Below are 21,588 nucleotides of genomic sequence, written 5' to 3' on the forward strand. Positions count from 1 at the left end.
TCTGAAAATAGGTAAAAATAATTTCGCTTGAAACTGACTTATTGTGCTTTTTTGTTTTCTGGGATTTTGTGTAGAATCTGAGTTTATTTGAACGCGATTTTTTTTTTTTTAACGAAACTCCACTGGCAACCTCAACACATTGGCTGCGAGAAGCGCAGGAAGAGGAAGGAGTAAAGTTCCTCCTCCTTTACCCCAAGCTATGACGACAGAGCCGTGCGCAGCGCAGCGACGGGGAGTAGCCACGTTGACAAGTGAAGCTACACGGAGGAGGAGTGTCTTGCTTTGGAGTGAGCAAACCTACCAGCTGCTGTCTGTCTTCCGTACTGGATTCGCGACTGCCCTGTTGGCGGCGGCGGCTCTAGAGCAAACTATGTCTTCGCCGCCCAAAGTCAAAGCAGAAACCCGCGCCGGACATCCTCCCGCCGGTACAGCTGCTACTCCCGCTGCCCTTTCCCTCCGCTCTCCTTCCGCCACTTCTGCTTTGCTCTGCCTCCTGTGGGAAGTTTATGGCGGGAGGGCGCGCTGGGGAAGAAGGGAAGCTGATAATGGGGAAAGATCCCACCTCTCTGCCTCTGTGGGCGCTTTCAAACTGAGCTTGGGTTTTGGGAGCTTTATAGTCTGGATTCGACCCCTTCTCCCACGTTAATTGTTTCAGGAGGAAGACAGCAAGTTTTTGGGGGAGTTAAGTCTCGTTCGGGAAAGTAGTTTACTTTTGAGTAAACAGGACTGCGCGATCCTATGTCAGTACTTATTTCTAAGGCGGGGATTCACTCGACGTGCTGCAGAAAAGTATTAACGGCTCAGTTTTTAAACGTTCGGTAGTAACTGCCAGCCGCCTTCGTTTGAAATAACAGAAGGCGAGGGGGGAGGGGGGTGATGTTTCTGTTAGGCTTATGGAATGTGTTGCAAGTCTCCTAAGAACCAGGTTGCCCATCCCCCTCCCGGTTGACGTGTTAACATCGGGCACGTGTTGCGAATTGAGGCAGACTGTCGGAACCACGAGAGAGATCCTGTATTGGGGCTCTTTATGGAAGGTCAATACTTCAACCCGTTATTTTCTCTTTCCTCGTGCAGAAATTATGATACCGCAGTCACATAATTAAGAATTCTTGAAATGAATGCTGATTTTATATGTGTGTGTGTAAATGTGTATGCTAGGACATTCTTACTGGTTTTTTCTTGCATATTTCACTTTGATTTAAGGTAGCATGCCTAATACTGGGATTGTGTGAAGAGGTAGTTACTTACTTCAAACACCCAGAAACAATATCTACTAAAGAACAAAAGTGCAAAAAAATCATGTTTAAAATAACACTTCAGGAGCAAAAAAAAAAATCATTTTAAAAGCAACACATCAAATGCAATGAAGTGATTATTCCTTATTAGCCCTTTTTAAAGATTGTTTTAATTTCAATAATGAAATAAAATTAGAATAAAAAGGGGATCAAATCACAAGAGTTTAATGATGCTAACCATTGCTAATGATGCTAAGGAGCCTTGGTGGTGCAGCGGACTAAAGTGCTGTTAAGTAGCACTTAGCTGCCAGCTGCCTGCAATTACTGCGAGTTCAAATCTCACCAGGCTCAAGGTTGACTCAGCCTTCCATCCTTCCGAGGTAGGTAAAATGAGGACCCGGATTGTTGGGGCAATAAGTTGACTTTGTATAAAAAAAGAACACAGCTTAGGAGGGGCCGAAAGCCCTACTAAGCAGGTATATACAAAAGTATGAAGGCTATTGCTTAACGCATTGTAAGCCGCCCTCAGTCTCTGGAGAAGGGCGGCATATAAATTGAACCAATAAATAAATAAATAAATTCAGATGCTGATTTTTTTTCTGTTAAACATCAGGACAATAATCATATTCTTCAACTTTCTGCAATGTACTGTGTAAATAAATAGGGAAATATTTTCAAGTTCTCCTCTCAAGTACTTTGAAGTTCAGAAGTACCAGTGAAAAACCAAGTACTTTTTCAGAGTTTCTTTAATTGACTTTGACATTTTCCTGAGATATGTTTATTTGCAGTCAGTTTGATATAGTGGTTACAGTGCTAGCCTAGAAACCAGGAGACTTTGAGTTTTGGTCCCGCTTTAGGCATGAAAGTCAGTTGGGTGACTTTGAGACAATGACTTTCTCTCAGCCCGATCCATTTCATAAGGTGGTTTGTTGTAAGGAAAATGATGGGGAATACTACATATGTTTGCTGTCTTGAGTTACCTATAAAATAATAAAGGTAAAATAAAGATGTAATCTAAATAACAACACAGTCTGGAATATTGATTAAAGGTGCTGCACTAGGAGCAGGATAATCCAATTTCTAGTCCTCCATTAGGCGTGAAAGATGCTGTGTCTCTGGCCCAGCCACTCTCTAGGAACAAAGTACTGGCAAATCATATTTATTTATTGTAAAAGGAAAAAGAAAATTAGGAAATTGTTTCATATGCTTATTTTGTAAGTTGCCTCACTATGAGACAATTTTTTAAAATTAATATTTATGTAAAAGTCCATGTAACTTCTCTGTTTTAGGAAAATATTCCCTATATTTATAGATAATAACAATAGCACTTATACCGCTTCATAGTGCTTTACAGCCCTCTATAAGCAGTTTACAGAGTCAGCTTATTGCCCCCAACAATCTGGATCCTCATTTTATCGACCTCGGAAAGATGGAAGGCTGAGTCAACCTTGAGTCGGTCAGGAGTGAGCAGTGAGTTAGCCTGCAGTACTGCATTCTAACCACTGATCCACCAAGTATTCTGGTTCCTCTTATTTAATTTTTATATAAATATTTGGGTCAGGAGTATCCTTTAAACTGTTAACCTTCCACAAGCTGAACATTAATTGGTAAACCATAAAAATACAAAATTAAGTTGTTTTAATTAAAACCATAGGTGACAAATAGATGGGAAATCTAATGAACAAGGTTTTACATCTATTTCTCCACCATCTACATAAAATACTATATTGTATACAGTGCACTCAGAATTGTTACTTCTATTTTTCAGTATTTGCATAGAAGGTGTGCTACTGTGATCCCAATGCTTTAAAAGTGTTTGAAGTTAAAATGTTATTTTGGTTGCTTTTTGAAGTGTAGATTAGTAGTTATAAGGACTGTTGTGTATTAAAAATAGCACAATTCAAATTATTGCTCCATCCTTTTAATCGTGGCAGTACAGCTAGAAGTGAGTTTGTATTTCCTTGGAAACATAGGCTTGGCTGGTCTTTTTTCAACTTTTGGTTAAAACTTGCCTTCATTCCAGTGGGTTTAGCTTGCTAATTTTAGCTGCTAAATTTAAACCTATGTGGAGGAATCACTAAAAAAACAGCCTCAAACTTATGTTTTTTTCTTTGAATTTCTCATTGCTTTAGATCCTAATAATGCTTAAAAAGTTATTAAACAAACTTGGATCTAAAAACAAAGGATCAATTTATGCACCCATTTCTATGTCAGGGTTCCTAACATTAACTTTTACCAATACCTCAACCTTTCTACTGTTCCAATGTTGGAAAATTGGGCTTTTTACTTTGACCTAGTTTACTCTTGTTCCATCATGTTAAGTATCCTAAAACTTTTGTTCTTCATATCTGCTCATGTTCTTACGTTGTCCTGTCCTTTTTATCAAACTTTTATTTGTGTACTTCTATCAGCATAGATAGGTTTTGCACTGTGGTGTGCACTGCATAGTATTTGGAGATATAAGACAAATGCAGTCTGGTATAATGGTTTATTGCATGTTTTGGATTTTAGTCTTAGAATTTTAGAAATAGACCCTTACACATTGTAGATTTATTTATTGGAGGTCCTTGTGCTTATTTTAATTTAAGAGTAACAACTTTTCTTGTCTTTGTGCAATAACTGAAGTAAATTCCATCTGTATATTATAAAATATCACCATAATATTTTGTACTGTGACTAGGTACTAGAAGTCAGTGTTAGAATTTGGGAGCGGAAGGGATACAGAAAAGAAGCAAGACACTTGCTCCCTGACACTTTGGAGTAGGCTGAAATTATGAATACTCACATAGGAATATTAGAATCTGTTTCATATTGACTTCCTAAAAAAACTTTGTTAATCCATGGTTCTTTAAATTTTAAATAAATAAAAGGATCCTTTCAATTGCCTTTTCCATTCTATAAATGAATTGTCAGTCCTGGTGTGCCTGGCGGCCCAGGGCTGCCATTTCAGCAGGGAACTGAGAAGCCGGGATTGCCTTTTATGCGGGGACCCAAAAACGACACAGCCACCGTGACGCTAAACCCATCGAACTGAAGAGCCCACACCAGACCTGTTGGCACTGCTGACATCAACACCGAACAGCTGATGGGCGGCTAAAACCAAAATGGACACTTGCGTGCATGCTCACTGAGTATGGCTGACAATGGAATTCTGCTGGCCTCCCTGCTCAATGTCTACTGATTCGGTTTAGGGAAGAATAGAGGGTGGTGCGAGTGTGTGGGTGGCTGGGCAGGGCTAGGGAACAGTTTAAAATGGTGGGACAGTTACTGGACGATTAGTCCTGACTTTGAATTTCCTGTTGATGGATGTCAGTTCGTGCCGGTGTTTGTGAGGGAGATAAAAAATACTCACTTCAGAACTGTGTTTGGGGAATCTCAGACATTTTAGTTAGTAGGGGCTGGGCTATTTCATTTAATCTAGAGGTAGAAGAACAAGACTAGATTTCTTCTCTGAAACAATATTTAATAACCCTTGAGCTGAATTCATTTATTACCATACAGGTAGTAAGTCCTCAACTTCATTTGATGATGGTTCAAAGTTACAGTGGCTTTGGGAAAAGTGACTTATGACATTTTAATTACAATTGTCATAACACCCATAGGGTCACATGATTGCAGTTTGGACACTTAGCAACTGACTTGTATTTATGAAGGTTGTAGCATCTTGCAATTATGGCATGGTGATTTGTGATCTCAGATGCTTTCTGACAAGCAAAGTCAATTGGGAAAGTTAGATTTGCTTAATGATCACATGATTCATTTTAAAAATTGCATTAAGAAATTGGGTTTAATCACGTGATGACTCACTTTATGACCACATCAACTTAACACAGAAATGTATGACCCAATTTTATGAAAAGGCTAGGACTACATGTATCTGTTTGCAACGGAAACAATTGTCTACATCTTTTTGTGTGTTCTGGGAGTATAGTATAAATGGGGGAGGATTCAATCTTTTGTTCTGCAATGGTAATGGAGTCCAGGATCCTGGTGATCATACATATTTGTTGTACTAAAGGTGAGAGTGCTGAAAGCTGTAATTTGTCAACACGTGGAGAAAATTCACAACCCTGCTGTGAATGAATAATTAGAGACCCCTCCAATTTGAGAGGGAAAAGAAAACTTTACAAATGGCTGCCTTTCCAGAAAAAGTTTGTACAATAGGTTTAAGTCATTTGCAATAGATTTAAGAAGGATCTTGGAAGAGTTTTGGAATAATATCAGGTATCTATCAGTCTGAAGATCTGATAGACTTTTCAGCATGTACACGCACATCAGATTGAATCCCTAAATTGATTCTGTTAGACAATTCAAATCCAAATCACATTGATGCACTGAATAATGAATTCAGAAGGAATCTTAACTGTTACATGCAAGATCTTAAGTACAAACAAGTGGTTTGCAAAAGCATATTACTCCTTTTGGCACAAATCCTTTACTAGAAGCTTAATTGAATGCATCACTTTACAGCTTTTGTACATTTTTGCACACAGAAATGGAAAATGTTTCATTATTTAATACATGGACTATTAAAACTCGAATGATCAAAATTATCAAAATCTTTCCCTGCTTTTTAACTCTATGGTTCTCAGTCCTGTTATCTAAATTTATATATACTGAGCCTGGATATGCATGTCTCTGAATTGATCAGCAAAATAATCTTCCTATCTTTTTGGCCAGGAGCTTCTCAGAGATAGTGATTGTGTAAAGAAATTCCTAAGTTTTTTTTTAGGAAAAGCATTGCTATCGGATCAGTATTGAGGGATATTTCCAATGCCTTCTGACAAAAAAAAAATATTGTGCAATTTTATTTCAGGATGTGTAGATGTAGCCAGTGTTATTTTTCATTTCAAACTATTCTGGTCATTCACTTAATTAATTTCTGGAATTAATTTCTGGAATTAAAAAAGTTACATGTTTTTCATCTTCAGTCTAGTCACCGTCACAGCCAGCAAAATACAATTGATGCTTTTGGGGGGAGAAAGTTTCAGCATAGATTTTAAAGTATCATAACTTGTTTTGGGAAAAAGTATTTCTTTGCAAATATCTTTAAAAATCTGATTTTCCCTAATTGGCTTGCCAGGACACTTATTTGTTGAACTCATTTTAGCAATTTGACTCAGTAGGAGTGAGGTTGAAAAGAGCTGAAAGGCTATAAATTCAGGGTTTGGAAACCAAGAAGAAATATAGTGAAATAATACTGTAGTAGTATAAAGAAATCTTTTGTGCAGAAGGCATGATATTAGCCTCTGCATGGTGTGAAGTTAAGTAGGTACATCCTGAAAGAGGTTCACTAAACTCCTCTGCTATTGGAACATAATTTTTAAAGTGAAAAGTACCTATAAAGTGATGCTTTTATTGATTTATGTTTTGTTTCATTTCCAAAGACCCCATCAACCACAATTCCTTGGGTAGAACCTTTCTAACATATGTTCCCTCAGAAAGTATTATGAAAATAATTTACCATAATTTGTTATACCATTTTTACATAGCTCTACACAATATACATTTTTGTCAGTGCCATACCTGATGCATTTTTATCCAAATGTGCACGCATGCGCGCGCACACACACATAATATGCATTTTCAAGTAATCATCTACAGTAGTAACTTTCCCTTATCCCAGATAATGTGAAATTTAAAACATAAATACATTTGTTTAAAGTATAAATGGACTAGAAGTCTGAATGGGAATATAAATTCATATCTCAAAGTATATAATGTTATATCAAATAATACAATGGTTATGAAAGTTCTCAGGATTCTTTTGTTGACCCTATTCCTAGCTATCATTTTAATTGGGATGCTGTAATTGAATTAAAGGTCTTCCACAAACACAAAGACCTCTGTTAAAAATTTGTAAAGATTTAGGCATACAGTAGACATTGAATCAATAAGTGCTAGATGAATTTAATCACAATCACAACATTAAAATGACATAATTTTAATTTATGAAACTGTTAACCTTAATATGTTCATTGTATCTTTACTTATCTGATGGATTCTTTACCTCATCTTATTTTTCTCGTAGTCAAAGCTGGTGGAATGAGAATTGTGCAAAAGCATCCACATACTCCAGATACCAAAGAAGACAAAGATAAAGATGATCAGGAATGGGAAAGTGGCACCAGGTGAAGTATTATAAATAAGATACATGAATTATAATCTGCATTATCCTGTTTCAGCTTTCATGTGAAACCAGAGAGTTCTAGAGAACAGGAATTATGACACTTTTTTAAAAAAAATATTTTTTAAAAAAATTCTTTTAGTCCAAGGCTTATCTGTGACCGTATTTCAGCAAATAGAGTTGTTAGTAAAATGTGCAGAACTGGAAGTAAGAATTGGGCATAGTCTGGGACCACAATAATACATGCACTAACAACCACTTTAAACTCAATGTAAATAGTTCTAAATATGATTTCTGTAATAGAGTTGTCAAAGTCTGGAATACCCTACCTGATTCACTTGTCTCAGCTACAAATTTTCACAGTTGGTCACAAATTGACTTCCGTGGACCTTACTTCATACTTAAATGGTCAGTGGAGGGAGCGTGCATCAGTGCACTAAAGTACCTATCGTCCTTGTCATTGTATTTTTATTTTCTTATTCTTGTTCTCGTTTTTGTTGACAAATTCCAATAAATAAATAAAAAAAAGACATAAAATGTCTAAAAACTTGCAGTATCTGTAGTTTCTCTATTTCTTTAATGTAGTGGCACAGTGGTTAGAATGCAGTATTGCAGGCTAATTCAACTCACTGCCAGGAATTCGAGCCTCACCCACTTAAGGTTGACTCAGCCTTCCATTCTTTCAAGGTCGGTAAAATGAGGACCCAGATTGTTGGGGGCAATATATTGATTTTGTAAACTACTTAGAGAGTGCTGTAAAGCACTGTGAAGCAGTATATAAGTCTAAGTGCTATTGCTATTTAAAGTATTTTGGGCTCATAATTTATCTGTCCAGAGTAAATTGTGATTTTGGAAGAATTACGATATGAGCAGTGATAGCATGATCAAAATCTTTCCCTTGCATACCTGCAGTCATACCTCTGCAAAAGTTGAGGTGAGTTTGAAATGGTACAACCCTCTGAAAGATTTACTAATGAGACATTGTGTCCATCATTCGAAAGAAAAGCATGAATACAGGTAAAGCATCAGGAGATACAGAAGAAGCAATGTAAATACTCACAATACTCAATGAACTTGCTCTGGTAGAGCGCAGAGATAGTGAAAGCTTTACAAATTAGGTTTGTAAATGGCTGTAGAACTTGCAGCTTTCTAGAAGTTATGAATCTATACTCCTCAACAACCGTACCCAAGGTAGCCAACAGTTAAAGATGCTGGGGTTGTACTTCTTCAACATTTGAAAAGCCATAGATTTCTCAAAACTTACTTTGTTGGAAAATACATATAAAATGAAGAAATAAGATCTAGAATAGTGTATAATCTAATAACTCTGTCTAAGAGGTTGAATATGAGCATTTGCCTAAAGAACCTCACTGCAAATTGTTTGGTAGAAAATTTGACTAGATTCATTTGTTTTCTACATTTCTTACATTGCAGCCATAATAATGAAATTATGCCCACTGTAATAAAGTAGAAAAAATATGTACAAAAGGAAAATATGATTTCCAATGTGCCTTCATTCTTTCAGTAAATGTTTAGTTACTAAAAGTTTTGCTGAGTAAAACTGTATGAAGGGAGCAACTTAGAAGCTGATATAAGTTATTTTTTTCCTGATAGTAGTTAAATTATCCTTGACAAATGTCAGAAACCTATCAAAGCAGCATATCTTGGCTGAAGGAAAGTTCAACCAATTGCTGTTCTTCAATGAGGTTTCTAACATTCTGCAGAGTCATACATGAGCATGGCTGGTAAACATTGGATTGGATACAAGCCAGCCAAGCTGTAACTTGCAGGCTTTATATTACCGTATTTTTCACACTATTAGACGCACCGGACCACAAGACGCACATTAGCTTTAGAGGAGGAAAACAAGAAAAAAAATCTGCCTCTGCCTCCCAGCATCCATCCAGTATCCATCTGGCTAGCGTCCTTGCAGGAAACAGTGAACAGCCTGGTCAGCTTCAGCACATTATCACAGCCCCAGCAAATGGTTCATCAGGGCTCTGCTCCATTGCGCCCACCACTGTCAACTGAGCTGAACTTCTGCCGTTGCCGGAGACCACTGGAGCCTTCGCTGCCAAGCAGCTGATTGGCAGTTGGATCGACCTCCCAGAATACTGCCAGGGCTGCCATGGCTTCAGTTAAACATTGTTCAATCTCTTCAATGGCCACGGCGGCGATCCCCGCCACCTAGAACAACTGATTGGCGGTATTCCAGGAGGCCAATCCAACCGCCGATCAACAGCGAAGGCTCCAGCATTCCCCGCCAGTGGCGAACAGTGGCAGCAGTGACAGGCAGCAGTTGCTGCTGCCACACCAACCCCTCTCCCCCCCCCCACCGCAATATTCACTCTATAAGACGCACAGGCATTTCCACCCACATTTTGGGAGGGAAGTACATCTATAGTGTGAAAAATATAGTATATTGCAGCTGTATTACTTTTCTTGAAGTCTTAAGAGTCATTTAATAATACACCAAAATAATTTAGTGCGATTATTTTTCTTCTATTGTTAAATCTTTTCTGAGGAAAGTCAAAGACTTTCACCAACCAGATGCTGGTTTAAAGTGCTCGGATACTGGCTTAAGGCTGTTTCTCCTTACTATACACAGTTTCAGTTTCTGATGGTAGCCATGTCTTTTATGATGCAACCTTCATATTTCTTGCATTTAGTCATATTGACAAATAGGCTCAGGTTTATCAGTTGACATTTACTAGAAGATAACAAGGGGAAAAACCAATATAAAAAATGCTCATTTGTGTACTCAAAATATGAGATATATATTTTCCTTTGTAATTCTGAGAAAGTTAAAACCGTTGTGCTAGATTAAGCCAAACATCATTTTGGTCTATCTCTGACAATGGTCAGTTCAAGTATTGTGAGGAAATTCATGAACAGTACAAAAATGTCTACAGATGGTCCCCAACCATTTGTTTTGCAGCCGTTTGAAATTATAGCGGACCTGAAAAAATTGATTTATCATCCATGCCTGAAGTTATGGCTTGGTAGCCTGACCATACTTATGACCACAGGAGCGCTGCAACTCCCATTACCCACTTGTTTCCTCCCAATTTATGCCCTTTTGGCTGCCCTGCACATTGGCAGCCATAGCACCAAAGCTCATATTGAAATACTGTAGAGGCCAGGGTGGGCAACTGTGGCTCTTTTACAACCTGTGGACTTCACCTCCTAGAATTCCTGAGACAGCTTGGCTGGCAGTTGAAGTCCACAGGTTGTAAAAGAGCCACAGTTGCCCACCCCTGGTAGAGGCCCTTCAGCAATTTGGTAATCAGTCACCCCCAATTTCTTCTATTGAAAATACATATGCAGTTTCCCAGTGTTTTGTGATCAGTAATAGATGAAAACTAAGGTAGGTCTGTCCATTCCCCTCATTTTACAACTTTTCTTGCTAAAGTGCTAAGTGAATTAGTTAACAATGTTACTAACTAACAATTAGTGAATTAGTGCAATTGTTAACACAGTTGTAACAGTTGTAAAGTGAATCTGACTTCCCCGGAACACTGCAACCATTGTTATGAGCCAGTTGCCAAGCGTCTGAATTTTGCTCATGTGACTGTGGGAATGTTGCAATGGTTGTGAGTGTGAAAAACAGTCCTAAGTCACTTTTTCAGTGCTGTTGTAACTGAACAGTCACTAAACAAATGGTTAAAAGTCGAGGACTACCTGTACAGGTTGTCCAGTACTTTTCCTGCTTAGTTATAGTAAATAAGAAGGACATTATATATTGCAGTGTCAGTTTTTACAGAGGTATGTAAATATATTTTTTTAATTACATGCTCCTCTCAGATGTAGCTTTTTATATTATGAATTGTGGCTGAATTGTGATACTTGTTTAAATGCAAAAAGAGGTTGCATCATTGAATATTATTTTTGCTTCTAAATGATAGAGCAAAAAATAATTTTAGGTGATATAGCTCCAGAGTCAAATTTGTCCTTCTCAAATATTTTACCTATATTCTCATTCTCTTTCTCTCCTACATAAATGCTTACTTGAATAAAAAACAATTTTTTGCTTCAATGCTTTTGATTTCATTTGATGATTTTGAACAAAACCTCTGCTTTCATAGGCTTCCAGAATAATCTTAGTTATTTAAACATTTTAATATATTGTTGAAATTCAGTAGTAGGATACTGTAGATCATGTTCTAAAAACTTATTAGCATTTAATTACATTTTAAGAAAACAAGCAAGCTTGACTGCCTCAGTTTTTGCTTACTGATTGTTCTTTCAAGAATGGTCAAGGCTACATTTGGTCCATATCTGGTTGAGTGATACTTTTTTTTTTTTTGCAGTTGATAGCACTCTTAGAAACCATGTCAGTTTGGAAATAGAGTAATGAAAAAATTGATGTTACCTGTGTATGAACTGATGACAAAATCTGGTTGCCTTACCCAAAAAGTTGATCTCTCTTTCAGAATTTTTGCTAAAACCAGAGAGGGAAATGGTATCAAAGAACACTTTCCCCATGTATCAATATTAACATTAACTTCAGGAGATCTGACAATTTTATGGTGAAAATCTGAAATGTTAATTGGACTACATTCCAATCTATTCAGAGTGGTATCTAGCCACAGCTGAATTTATAAAGCCCAAAATATATTTAAATTTTCTTCTGACTTGTTTTACACTCATTTTTCATGATTAGTTCTAATAATTATGGGGCAATTTCTTCATAAGTGCTGTTGAAATGAATCAGAGGTACACGACAGCCCAGGAGATCACATACACAGATTCCATTTATTTTAATGGCATTTGTGCTATGGATTATGACCATTGTGCTTAATCATATTTTCATGGGTATGAGGCTGAGGCCTGCTGTTACAGCAGTGGTTTTATTAAATACAGTAAAAAGGTAGATGTCGGCAATGTTCCACTAATGATTACCATTCCCTCTGCTCTTAGTTTAGAGGAAACAAGATTCTTTAATCCCTTTTGGAAAAGACACCTGCTATGGATTCTCTCTAATGGTCATCAGTCTGACAGTCAATCCATCATCCTCCCAGAACTGATTGCATGGAGAAGTATGCATTTTACGGAAGCTTTCTGAGCATTTTTCTCCTTACATTCCTATCCTCTTTACTCCTGTATATCTTTACTGTAAGATGGGCTGGGTTGGTTTTCCATGCCACTTTGGGAGATTTTCTGTGTAGAAGCAAGATAGAAATATTTTCAGTCAATAAGCAAGAGAAGATACTTCTGCTCTTAATATTTTTATGGCAGTCTTGATAAATGCAATAAAAATTGCATTAATTCGTTTGTCCTTCTAACCACTAGATCAAGTAATACTTAAAATCACTAAAAATAGCAGCATTTAAAAAGTAAAATAAGGTTTAATATGCAGATGCAGGAGTTAAAACATTTTGAAATATTGTATGTTTTTTGCCAATGTCTCAATTTTTTGTTGGGGAAAAAAATTAGTTTTTTTTTATTCCCTTCTAGAAACTTCTGGTTTAACACAATAGTTGATGCATTAAGCAGTCATATTTATCTAAACGTTTTAATAACCATGTATTTTTTTATACAAAATGTCCAATATTTGAAGAATATTTTTGCAAATGCAAGAAAACTGCTTTCTGTGCTTTTGTATGCTTGAAATTCTATGTCTTTTTCAAAGTTTCAACATTCAATTGTTTTTGAGAATTCTTTGCAGTACCAATACACTCACAGCACAATGCCATTAGATGGTTTCTTACCAAATATGCTTATTGGCCCTGCCCTTTGTAGCACTAGTAGAAAACAGCTTGCTTGGGAATGATTGTAAATCTGCCTGCAGGGTAGTTTGGAGAGCAACATAAGAGATTATGTACCCACGTCAAATCCAAAACAAATCACTTAATTATGTTCTGTTTTGGTACTATCAAATCTGTCAACAACTTGTGGCAGCTTACAACTGACCACAAAATGTATGTACTACAAATAATTAAACCATCGACAGAAATTAATGTTTATTTGTATCAGAAGCATCACAATTAAAATAAGGCAACCTATATGACATATTTTTAAAAAAATTAAAATATGTACAAATTAAGTAGATCTTGCCCAGAAACTAGCAACATTAATTGTGTTTTGTCACGCTACTATGAGATCCTCAAATGTACACTGATCGGGGCATAAAGGGCAGATATTCATATGGTGTTGTCTGCATGTCACCACAGAAGCAACCAGATAGCCCCATTTGTTCAGAGTGTCTCTGGATCTTGTTGTACCCGTGTGCAGTCTATACAACGATTTCCATACTTTCCAGCTTTCATCAGACCCAGCTGCCAGCTCCTCCATTGATTCCATCCAGTGTTGATTCATTGTAGCTTGCCATAGATCCACTCTCCTTTCAAATTCTTCAAAGTCTTTGGTCAACCTAAGGAAGCTTTTCCTGGATTTTAATCTCTGCTGAGCTGGTTGTAGGCCATAGATAAGGTGTTGTCTAAATATTGGTGATTTGAGTCTCTCTGTATGCTGTTGCTTCTCTGCAAACAGCAGATAGGGCAATGCCATCTAGATGGTAGATCTTAGCTAGACAGGTAGGTTTAAGGCATCCAGTATTAATACTGCTAGCTTCATTCAAAGGAACATCTACTTTCCCAGCATGTGCTGATTTAAACCAGACTGGGCAGGCTTATTTGCCTGCTGAGTAGCAAACAGCTGTTCTCTTAAGGACCCTTTGTTTGGCACCTCAGCTAGAGCTCATTAATTTCCTGAAGATGTTATTTTGTCCACTGATCTTCAGCTTAGTGTTGGTACAGTGATGTTATGGCCCTATCTAGAGTGACCTCTAAATATTTAGGACTATGACAATGCTCCCATAATGTCCCTTTCCATATAATACGCAGCTTCCTAACAGCCTGCTTATTGTGAAGAGGGAAGGCACCTACCAGAGGTTTTGCTGGATTTGGTTTTAACTGGTTATCACAATTGTTCAACCTCCTCAAATGTTTTACCCTATACAGCCATTGCTTGATCATCCGCATACATATAGTTGTTACTACCTTCAGCGAGCAACTGATCATTGGTGTAAATATTAAAAAGAATTGGGGCCAATACACTACCCTATGGAAAGCTTTTACTTTGGTTCCTCCATTTACTTCGCTGTGATGACCCAGAGCTGGGCACGAAAGCAACACAGCCAGAGTGAAGGCTTAACTCCCTTTTATTGCTCCAACTTTTCCCCCCAAAGTTCCCACAGTTCACTGTAAGTCCCAGAGTAATGCTCCAAACACACCCATGTACCTCCACTAGTTCCTGGCTGCTGTGAGTCCAGAGAAGCAGCCTTTCTGAAGGCAAATCAGGAATCTTGATTCCAGGGAGTCCTCGTTGCATGGGAGGGGGGTGTCACTGGGGCTGCAGCACAACCCGAAAGAGCTGTGTTGCTGAATACTTGCCCACAGCCAGCCCAGGCAAAGCAAGGCAAGTCAAACCCAGGCAAAGCAAGGCTAAACATAGTAAGACAAGGTGGCAAGATGTCGACAACTGCAAGCGTGGCTCAAAAAAGTCAACACTTGTTCCTGACAAGCACCTTTCCCCACAGCGTCCCTTTAAATCTTATTCCCCAGGTAAGCCTTGTGATGAGGGGCGGGGCACCCTCTCCCCCGACCTCATCAGTTCGCCCTGTGCTGATCCCGCCTCTTCTTCACCCTCCGCGCTCCAGGATTGGGCGGGGAGGCAATTGCTCCTTCCCAGAGCTCCAGAGCTCCTCTGCTCCGCTGCCTACTCTTTCTCCTCGCTCAGTCATCCTGCACCCTCTCCATCGCTGACCACCCCTCCAAGGCCAAGGGATCTGGGACTACCTCGTCCTGCTTCCCTGGTCGCTCCTCTCGAGCCAGAGAGGCTGCTCCATCCTCCTACATTGGCCCCAGCTCTGTCTCGTCCTCGGAGCCAGGCTCAAAGGGGCCATGACATTCACCTTCCCTGGAACTCTACAAAAAAAATACATTTCTGAAACAGATTCCTGATGATATTTGTATAAGTTTAAAATCTTTAGTCATATCAAACGTTCTGCTTCAGTCTTCTAAAATTAATGGTATCATATGCAGCCATGAGATCTATGAACAGAGTTCCTGTTATAGTGCCCTTTTGAAATCCATCTTCAATGTATTGGGATAAATTCAGGAGGTATGTGGTGCAACTTTTGGGGGGCAAAATCCAGCCTTCTGTGGTATGAAAAGGGGTTCTATGGCTACAGTGAGAAAATTTTGTATCATTCTTTCCAAGATTTTTTAAGTATGGCATAAGAAATTGAACAACCTAGAAGCATCCAAAACAGAAAGTAATTAAAACTATCTATCTATCTATCTATCTATCTATCTATCTATCTATCTATCTATCTACCTACCTACCTACCTACCTACCTACCTACCTATCTATCTATCTATCTATCTATCTATCTATCTATCTATCTATCTATCTATAAGCAAAAACCACTCACACCGTAATCACAAAATCTCCAGAACCGTAAAGCCTACAAACTTGAAATTTGCCACTATGCTCCTCTTGGCTTCTAGGTGCTCACTAAGAAAAGATTTTTTTGAAATGCATTAGTATTTCCTATATTATTATTAACATGCTCTGATGTCAAGGAGTTCTACTCCCCCTCCCCACCTGAAAAGAAATCTGTTCCAAATGCAAAACTCAAGCAGAAGAGAAGAGTTTCATTTTCAGTTTTACTTGGACAGCAGGAAGCAGCTTTAATACAGAACACTTGAGCTAAGCCATGGCCAGGCTCCTTCCTGTCTCCTTGATCACACAGCAAATACTGTTTCACTTTCTGAGCAGCCCTCTGATGCTAAGGAGTTCTACTCCCCCTCCCAACCTGAAAAGAAATATGTTTCAAATGCAAAACACAAGCAGAGGAGAGGAGTTTTACTTTCAGTTTTTATTTTCACAGCAGCAAGCAGGGGATAGGATAGGGGAGGCTTCTGTGGGACAAGCCTGGGAGAGAAGGGGATAGGATAGGCTTCTGTGGGGCAAGGCTGAGAAGGGGAGAGGAGAGGCTGATCGTAACTACTCATTAATTTTCAAGCTGTAAGTGTTGATTTATCAAATCCCATCACATAGTTTCGTAGCGAAGCATCTAGTAAATTACATTGAGAAAAAAATTAACAAATCAACTATAACAATAATATGGCAAAAGTTTTTGCATAAATATCTGATTGGGTGTGTCTGAACAGACAAGAAAAAAAATGGAAGAATTTGCTTCTTATTTTCTTCTTTGTAAAATTCAGTGATAAATTCATGTGTGATACCAACCTGGCTTTGTAGGCTCAGAAAGTTATTTTAAAGAAGATGAATAATGCATATTCAAAATAATGTAGGATGGAATTGTCACATAATCCATTTACTGAAATGCCTAGCATTTATCTGCATATTTTAGATATGCTTCCTAAATATATCCAATTACATTTGAAATAAAAAGAATATATCTAATATATCCAATTGTATTTCAATTGGAAGATCTTCAGACATAACTAAACATCTGAAGCTATTCTGATCTTAATTTATAGCAGAAATACCTTGTTGCCACACTAAGTAAGCTATGGGCAACTATATCTTAGCTCTGTGCTTGGGGCTATAAGGTAGGGATATGGAGCATAGCAAGAAAAAGGCGTTGTTTATATATAATGCAATATCCAATGTGATCTGTTTGCTCTTATTCAGCTGACAGTACAAATGTTAAAAATATTTCATTGTGTGCCTGTTTTATAGATCTTAATTTGTAATCTGTTTCTTTTCATGGTGACGTGTTTTACAAATCGTAACCTGGCATTTTAACTAATAATTGCTAAAAGTGATTCAATATTTTCAAATTAGTTATTGTTTCTTACATTTCAAGCCTTACATTATAAATGGTAACTATCAGTGCTCTTGAAATATTGGAACAGATTTCAGCTTCACCCTCCAAGAAAACTACTACTTTAATTTCTTTTAAAAACTAGAGCTGTAAAACTATCTACTTAATTACTGCTGAATTTGTTAAGTTTATGCTTCTGTATAAAGATACATAGAACATGTTTAGCACATATGCAGTTGTTTTATAGAGAACATATATTTAAAATCAGCTTGTATATTTAGGATGAATAAATTAAAAGATAGAAAAACAATTCACAGTAACTGAGATTCTTCTCTGTAATTTCTTTTGCTTCCTTGATCCACCCCTTTTACTTAGTTTGCACTCTGGAAACAAATGTTGCCAAATCAAATTCCTCCATTTGTAAACTCCATTTATGATCAAAAATAGAGAATTCAAAGTTTTTCATCCCTTTCCAAAAAAAATTTCAGCACATTTGTGTTTTCTCTATCTAACTACTCCTAAGCAGCACGCTTAGCAATTGAATGGACATCTAATTAAGTAGGTTAAATTCTTCAGTTATCCCACCGACACTGAAGGGCATGCCACTAGTAAATAAAATGAGAACAAACTGCAGTTCCTACAATGACTGATAATGTTATCTAATTTGGTCATGAAATGTCTGCAAGAAAACAACCAAGCTCAGAAAGCACCACGGACTCCACAGCATTCTAAATATCAGATAGTTTTTATTTTTTCCAGAACAGGAACTTGCATTAAAGAGGCAGGAGTTCTGCTTGATGGCCCTATTGAGGATGTTTTCCTAGATTAAGTGATGAAGTGTGAAGAGGGTTTTCAGTAGGATTTATTTGAAAATGAATAAGCTTACTTGGCTTCAGCGGCATGTTCACATCACAGAAAATACTTCTCCAAAATTATATCTAGATAATTATTCTTAATGTTACATATTGTATTATGGCCAAATTATACTGTTAGTTTCACATAATGGCCACATTTATACACATTCCACTTTGCAGTATTAATTTATAATTAATGTAATAGCTGGGCTTGCCTCAGTTTTTCACAAAGGAGGATCTACCCTCATTTCCTATCTTTCCTCCTCCTAATATAAAATGTTTGAATAGAAAGTTCATGTGGGATAAATAGAATATACTCTGAAATTTCAGGTAGAAGCAGTTTAGTTTGTCTTGCTTTAAGCCAGGGGTGTCAAACTGGTGGCCAGATGTGTCATGCGCAGGCCACACCTACCCCAGCTCCGCAAATGGGAAAAACGTTGTGAAATATCACGTGACAACGTGACGCAGCAAGTAACACCCATGTTTTAAGCATACACATACCTGAGTAAATATGATTTACATTAACTCTGGGATGAAATGAAAAAAAAAAGATACAGCATATTAGAAATGCTTTGCTTCATGTTTTGCAGATTTGCTATAGAAGTTTGTAAGTGAGATACCATTACATACAAACATAGAATTGGTAATCAGCACAAATCTCTCCTGTTTGAAAATTTCGGTTCTTTTTAATCAATGCTAAACATTTCTTCACCCTTTTTCAATCAAGAGATTGAACTTTATCTTTTGAAACCCTGAAAAGGTCAGTATGATTTTACTTGGTAATTTTTAATTTCTTTCTGAAAGTAACAAAGTTTATTGGATGATGTGTATTAAAATTACAAAAATGCTGAACTAAAATAACCAATAGATCAACTTGCCCGCAATGGGTGGATTTCAACTCCCAGAATTCCCCGGCTAGAATTTTGGAGATTGTGGTCTACATTTCCATAGAATGTCCTGGTGTGTAAGTTGAGGAAAACTACATTAGAAATTTGCACAAATCTAACATTACTGTATAGGTTGAATTATGAAAAGAAAAGGGGCGTTGGTCCTACCTGACACGCTCCTTCTCGTTGGGTGGAGACAGCAGCCATGCTTGGGAGGTGACTCATTCGATCAGATTGGAAGACTGAGCCTGTAAAATTTGACAAGTCCCGCCTCTGTTGCCAGGGATCCCAGCTTTTGGTGAAGGCAGAAGGAAACAGGCTCGTCGTGTGGCAGAGACGTTCTTGAAGAGTACCAGAAGAGGAAAAACAATACCCTAAAGACCCAGACTGAAAACGGGTGGGGATGGCTGCTGTCTCCACCCAACGAGAAGGAGCGTGTCAGGTAGGACCAACGCCCCTTCTCCATTAAGGGTGGAGACAGCAGCCATGCTTGGGACATACCCAAGTTCACAGTGTTAGGCAAGAGAGGGCTCAGTCTGGGCCAACGACTCTCCTCCCGCAAGAACCCTTTGTAACACACTATGCCCAAAAGCTGCCTCCTGTGAGGCAAACCTGTCCAACTTATAATGCTTAACAAAGGGGGAAGGAGAAGTCCAGGTTGCCGCTCTGCAAATGTCTACTAAGGAAGCTTGCGTAACCCAGGCCGCGGATGTTGCCGCGCTGTGTGTCGAATGCGCCGTCAGCCTTGCCGGTACAGGAGAAGAGCGAAGCTCGTAGGCAGTAGCAATCGCCTGGTGAATCCAGCAACCGATGGTAGATGAGGATACCTTAGAACCTAAGGAAACAGGAAGGAAGGAGACAAACAAGGACTCCGAATGACGGATGGCCGCCGTTCTGTTGAGGTATATCCAGAGAGCCCTCCGGACATCCAACTTGTGCCACTTCTTGTCTAACGAAGTGGTTGGGTGAGGACAAAAGTCTGGAAGAATAAGTTCCTGTGAACGGTGAAACACAGAGTTAATTTTAGGAACAAAAGTAGGATCTAGCCTTAGGACCACACGATCCGCATGGAAGACACATAAGGCGCTTCGCATCGATAGCACTGTGATTTCCGAAATCCTTCTAGCTGTTGTAATCGCCACTAGGAAGGCCACTTTGCAAGACAGAAGCCTCAGGCTGGTAGACTTCAACGGCTTGTACGGTGCACCTGTGAGAGAAGTCAAAACAATAGAAAGGTCCCAAGTGGGGTACCTATGTAACACTGGTGGGCATAAGTTAGAGGCTCCTCTGAGGAAGCGGCGAATCAGAAGATCCTGTGACAACAAAGGAAGGGAGCCATAGGTTAGGACCGACGCGAGAGTCGCCACTTGTCGGAGAGTATTGGGAGAGAGACCCTTGTCTAAGCCGTCCTGCAAAAACATGAGAACTTGAACTATCGAGGCCCGGATGGGAGAAATGCCGTGTAGGTTACACCAAGTAGAAAATGTCCGCCAAGTGGCTGAGTAAATACGGTCCGTGAATGGGCGCCTAGATGCCTGAATGGTCTTTATGACCGTGGCAGGGAGATTGTCTCGCAGCAGCGCGTCCCACTCAATCTCCAAACGGTCAGTTGCAACCACTGGGGGTCCGGGTGCAGTATCGCCCCTTGAGATAGGCAGTCCACAGGGCAGGGAAGTCTCCAGGGGGGAGACACTGACAACTGCAAAAGGTCGGCGAACCACAACCTTCGCGGCCAGTGTGGAGCTAGTAGGAGCAACTCCGCTTGTTCCTGTATGAGTTTCCGCAGAACCGTTGGGATGAGGGGAATCGGGGGGAATGCATAAAGCAACCCGTGGGGCCAACGGGAGTGCAGAGCATCCACAGCCTCCGCCTGGTGTGCCGGAAATCTCGTGAAAAATCGTGGAAGTTGGGAGTTCGTTGGCGATGCGAACAAATAGACCACTGGAGTGCCGAATCGGGATGACAGGACCTGGAACAAACGAGGATTCAGGCGCCACTCTGCGTGATCAATTAGTTGTCGGCTTAGCCAGTCTGCGCACACATTCAACTCCCCTGATATGTGTTCTGCCCTCAAAGATGCCAGCCGACGCTCCGCCCAGAGTCCCAACCTCTTGGCCTCCCGCATAATGGCTCTAGACCTGGTGCCCCCCTGGCGATTAATGTGCGCCTTTGCCGTCACATCTGTAAGCACTAAGACGTGGGAGCCGGACACTAGATGTTGAAAAGCTCAAAGGGTTAAATATACTGCATGTAACTCAAGCCAGTTGATGTTTAGTGATGTCTCGAGTGTCGACCAAGTGCCCTGGGCCACCTGATCTAGACAATGGGCTCTCCAGCCAAATGCGCTGGCATCAGTCGTAATCACCAGCCACCGCGGTTCAAAGAAAAGGCAGCCCCTAGAAATGGCTGGAGACCGCCACCATCTAAGGGACGATAGTACCTCCCTGGGAATCGGAACCACCGTAGGTGAAGTGCCCTTGCCCACTCTTTGAAATGGCAAAAGAAACCACTGGAGGTCTCTGAGATGCAACCGGGCCCAAGGCACAATTGAAATGGCCGAAACCATTTTACCCAGCAACTGGGAAAGGAGCAAGGGAGATGCTCATCTGGTACATTCCACCCGAGCCACAAGATCTTTTAAGCTATCTTGCCGTTCACTAGATAAATATACTCTGCCCTCCACCGA

General features: G+C 39.3%; 1 protein-coding gene across 1 annotated transcript in view; it reads left to right on the top strand.

The window, feature by feature from the left end:
* The first annotated feature begins 224 nt into the window (after positions 1 to 224).
* Positions 225 to 21,588, top strand: part of DAP (death associated protein) — a 51,774-nt gene continuing 30,410 nt past the window's right edge. Inside the window, exons 1-2 of the mRNA XM_070942596.1 lie at positions 225 to 425; positions 7,267 to 7,366. Of these exons, the coding sequence (XP_070798697.1) occupies positions 371 to 425; positions 7,267 to 7,366 (155 nt within the window). The 5' untranslated portion in view covers positions 225 to 370. The remainder of the gene's footprint in view (positions 426 to 7,266; positions 7,367 to 21,588) is intronic.

The sequence above is a fragment of the Pituophis catenifer genome, unplaced genomic scaffold (genome assembly GCF_029215685.1).
Source record: "Pituophis catenifer annectens isolate HBS135680 unplaced genomic scaffold, rPitCat1.0.hap2 SCAF_3, whole genome shotgun sequence".
In the NCBI taxonomy this organism is placed as follows: domain Eukaryota; kingdom Metazoa; phylum Chordata; class Lepidosauria; order Squamata; family Colubridae; genus Pituophis; species Pituophis catenifer.